This window comes from Halichoeres trimaculatus, unplaced genomic scaffold (genome assembly GCF_033239565.1).
Source record: "Halichoeres trimaculatus isolate MK-OKI-2021-1 unplaced genomic scaffold, fHalTri1.1 fHalTri1_scaffold_3, whole genome shotgun sequence".
Lineage (NCBI taxonomy): Eukaryota > Metazoa > Chordata > Actinopteri > Labriformes > Labridae > Halichoeres > Halichoeres trimaculatus.
Genome location: NW_027437181.1, coordinates 20363710 through 20367863, shown reverse-complemented (window position 1 = coordinate 20367863; position 4154 = coordinate 20363710). Strand labels below are relative to the sequence as shown.

Sequence of the window (4154 nt, the reverse complement as noted above, 5' to 3'; positions counted from 1 at the left end):
ACGACCCCTGCACAAACAGAGCTAAACATGTCCTGTGAGGATCTTCTCTGTTATTCATTATGAAATGTTTAAAGAAAATGTCTCTGTGTGGATTTCACACAGAAACACCTATTATTGAAACACCTATTTTCACACAACACAAAATCTGGAATTTCATAGTTTTTCATTAATTCTATTCTTTCTCAATCCTTGAGTGTAAAATGTCATTTTCTAACTTATCAAGTTTCTGCAAAAAAAAAAACTTTTTAGTGGCACAGGAGTGTCAAGATTTTCAACTCTGTGGTTTTTTCTTTCTATTATAGAACTTATCACTGTCACTGAACTTTTCACTAAATCCTGACTAATGAGTGCAATTCCCAAGCTGTGCTGCTACTATTGTTGTTACCAACATGTCAGTGGTTGAGAAATCAATTAACATGAATCAACTCAATTTCTACAGGAAATTTACTTCGAAATAACAGCAGAACATTAATGTCAGATGAAAGAAATCAGAAATGTGTATAACATCCTGCATAAAACACTGATGGCCAGACAGGGGTGCAGCTGCTAAATATCTCCAAAAACAGGCACATAAAATTCAACCATGTATCACACTGAAAAAAAGCAGCTGTTATTTGACAAAACTATTTATGAGGGTAGACAAAGTACAGGTTCAAATCGCACGAAGCAACTTGACAAAATGTGTTGTAAGAGAGAGTACACTTGTAACTCAATGCATGTTTTCAAGAAATATTCTTTAAATATTTACTTAGATACCTTCAAAGGCAAAGAGACATGGCTGAGTTTTGTTTTAATCACTTGTACCAGAGGAGTGCCAATAGTGTTTTGTTTACAAAAGTCCTATACTCCATCAGTCCTACTCCATACTAATTTAAGTTTATGGGTAAATAAAAACACCGTAATTATTATCTTCAAGAAAAAAACTCTAGGAAACTAGGCAGTCTTCGGCATCTCCCTCGTCAGTCCGGTAATTAATGTATAAGCCAGCATGTAAGTCTGTGCACACTATGAGTCTGGTTAACTTGATAGATACGCGCTATTACTGACCACGTCTAAGCTGTAAGGGTGTTCCTAAATGATGAGCAATGATGGTTATTTATACAAGCTACATGAACTAGCCAGCGTACTTTGTTTTCACACCGGGCCTACGAAAAGTCAGTCTACCTGCTGAAAATAAATTGTCATCGCTCGTAAATTTTATACAAAATAGAGCTGAATCTCCAGTCCTCAAACACCTTGGTATCTCAGTCTGAGTCTGTAACGGGCCATCTCAGGTTATCCTTCAGATTTTCTTCCGGATGCTAAAAGCCACAGAGTTCCCGTACAGCAGCTTGTCCCGCTCCCGTACCTCCTCCTGCAGCTTGGCCTCAGCCACCCGGAGCTGACGGATGGTCGCCTTCATCTCCTTCATCTTCACCTCCATCAGTGCGATGATGTCCCGCTGCTCGTTAAGTTTTCGCAGAAGCTCAGTGGACGTGGTACCGGTGGTCAGTGAGTACGAGTGGTCCAGTGGGCTGCTTGTGACACTGACATACTGCAAAGGCTGCTGGTGCAAGGGCGACGTGGTTTCAACTATTGAACCGTCGACAATCTGCTCCTCTGAGGTGCAAATGGGCGCAGTGTAACAAGTCCCCTCTGACTGGGTAGGCAGCCGCGCCGTGCCCAGATACTCCCCGTTTTGGCCTATCTGGACCACAGTGATACTGTCGTCGATTGCCTCGCCGCCAGTGTTGCCCTCGGCTCCTTCAACTGCGCTGCCCAGGACATTAGTGATAACTATCCCGGAGGTGGCTGCTGCAGCGGGTGCAGGAGCAGCCGCAGACACTTTCCTACCCCTGCCCCGTCGACTCCTTCTCTCATTCACGCCCCGCAGAGGGAAGAGGGACGGTACTCTGATGGTGTAGGTCTTCCTCCCGCCAGCAAAATGCACGCTACAGACTCGATGCCCCGTGGTGGGCTGGAAGGTGCTAAAACAACCGCTGACTCCGGCCCGGGAGATGTTCCTCAGCCACATCTCCCTCAGAGTGGAGTCTTTGGGAAATGTGTAGAAGCGCAGCTCGCGGTCCCGATGGGAGTTATTGTAGCACCCAGGCACGCAGCAGGTAAACCCAGGCATGGCTGTTGTAAAGTCAATACCAAACACAAGGCGTTCGGGTTTACTTTCGGTTATTTTGATGTTTTTTCTTTATTCTATGCGCTGTTATAAAGCTCAGTGGCCTGCAAACGGAACTACACGTCCCACAACGCTAGCAACTTCCTGTTTATTTTTTACCCAAAGTGAGTCGTTCTTCTTCGCACGAAGGCTTAATCCACCCGACTGTATCCGGATTTGGCGCTCATAGAGCACCTGTTTGTGTTGGATTTGCAGTCAATATTTCATTTACGACGGTATTTGGCTTGTTTGGTCATTCGCGCTGTTATCGACCATCCGTCGTCCATCGAGAACCCAACTTCCCACAATCCTTTGCGCCTTTGTGTGCTAAGTCGTTTGCTGGACTAACGCCCCTGCTGGTCAGTCGGTTGTTGTGCGGTTTGAGCCAAGTGAAAGGAGAAAAGGCGGGTTGCTTTTTACTGTATATTTTTATGGCGTGATAAGACCAGAAAAACTTGAGCTTTGCCATTCTGAAATGATATCCTGCTGCCAAAGGAAACGCTACATCACTTGGTGAAATGTTTAATGTGGTGCACAACAAACATTTTCTAGAGCAGTTCCATCCCTACAAATTTACATAGTTATTGCAGACAATGTAATAAAGTCAGAAGATCTTTGATACGCATATTTATATTCATATTTACGTTTAACTGTGCATAAAGGTGGCTTCATTAAAATAAAAAATATTAATCTTGGGCAATACAGGTAGTCTTCTAAATCATAATTTAATAAAAAGAAAGACAGTTATCCAAATTGAAGGAAAAAAGCAGGGCACTGTTTACTGTGACTGTTGCTCATTTGTGTGTGTGTGTTTTTCCATTTCAATTTTAACTTTATATCTTAATTGCTCCAGTTGTGCAATCCTTGGGAAAAAAATTTAAGGCCTTGATGGTAAGATATCTTGTGTCTAAATCTAGGGAACATAAAACCTGACAACAAATAGCTATTGAATCAATTAACCTGTACAAAGTAATGACTGGATGTTAGCAGTGTTTTATTCCTTACTTTATTGGGAAAGCAAAACCAATGCCACTTTTAAGTCACACTGGTGTGTATATGTAATATATTCATCTTAACTAGTATTTATTTTGTTCTATTTTATTATGTAAATGCAGTCTTCTATACTTAACACTACTTTGTTCTAATAGCTTATTTAAGTTTATTTTGGTAAATTTAAGTTTATACTATTTTATTTAACTATGCTCTTTTTCCCATGGGTTATATTGTTTACACCTGTTCTGCCAAAACAAAATGATCTATGGTGATTAATAAAATCTTTTCTTATCTTAAGAGGGTGTCCATGTGTCCATGTTTTTTTTTTTAAATAGCCTACTTGTATATGATGATAACCTTACAGTAAACTTTGAATAATTGTTTGATTCCATTCCATGCAAACTACAAAATGCCTGTTTCTAAAATGTAGGATGTATATCACGTCTTAACCTCAAACAGGGATAGAAAAACTTCTAAATATTTTAAAAGAAAAAATCTGCCCTACTCCATAGAGCAGAGCTGTCCCATTTGGGGCCTGTGGGCCAAAGTTGCCAGAATTTTTATTTTTAGCCCACTGTCGATGTTTGAATTTTTATTATATTTATTTTAGCTATCATTATTATTTTCCTACTGTCAGCAGTCTTAATTTTTCATTCATTATTTATTCATTGTTGCACTTCCTCTCCTGACCACAAATTAACACTGTGTTACATCGGGAGTATGGTGGCACTAGTCTCATCAGCTCAAATCTAGAAGTCCATGACCAGAGAGTGAGAAGATGCAGGTTCATGGCTGGTGAGACAGTGAAACTCTGACAAGAGAAAGTTTAGAAAAAATTGGGAACATTATTTATTTTATTTATTTTTTTTTTTTTACAGAAATTGATTCAAGTATGCCAAATATGTGGGCAGAAAGTTACTGCTTTTAAGAGAGTTAAGTCTTTGTAAATTAATGTCATTTGTGGGGGGGGAAATCTAAAGCAGGTTTTCAGTTTTATTAGTATTTCTTA

At 40.1% G+C, this 4154-nt stretch overlaps 1 protein-coding gene across 1 annotated transcript; it reads right to left on the bottom strand.

The window, feature by feature from the left end:
* Nucleotides 1-415: 415 nt before the first annotated feature.
* thap11 (THAP domain containing 11) lies at nt 416-2487 on the bottom strand. The gene has a single exon (XM_074667243.1). It carries the CDS (start codon nt 2114-2116, stop codon nt 1283-1285), a length of 834 nt encoding a protein of 277 aa, XP_074523344.1. The 5' UTR covers nt 2117-2487; the 3' UTR covers nt 416-1282.
* Nucleotides 2488-4154: the final 1667 nt, after the last annotated feature.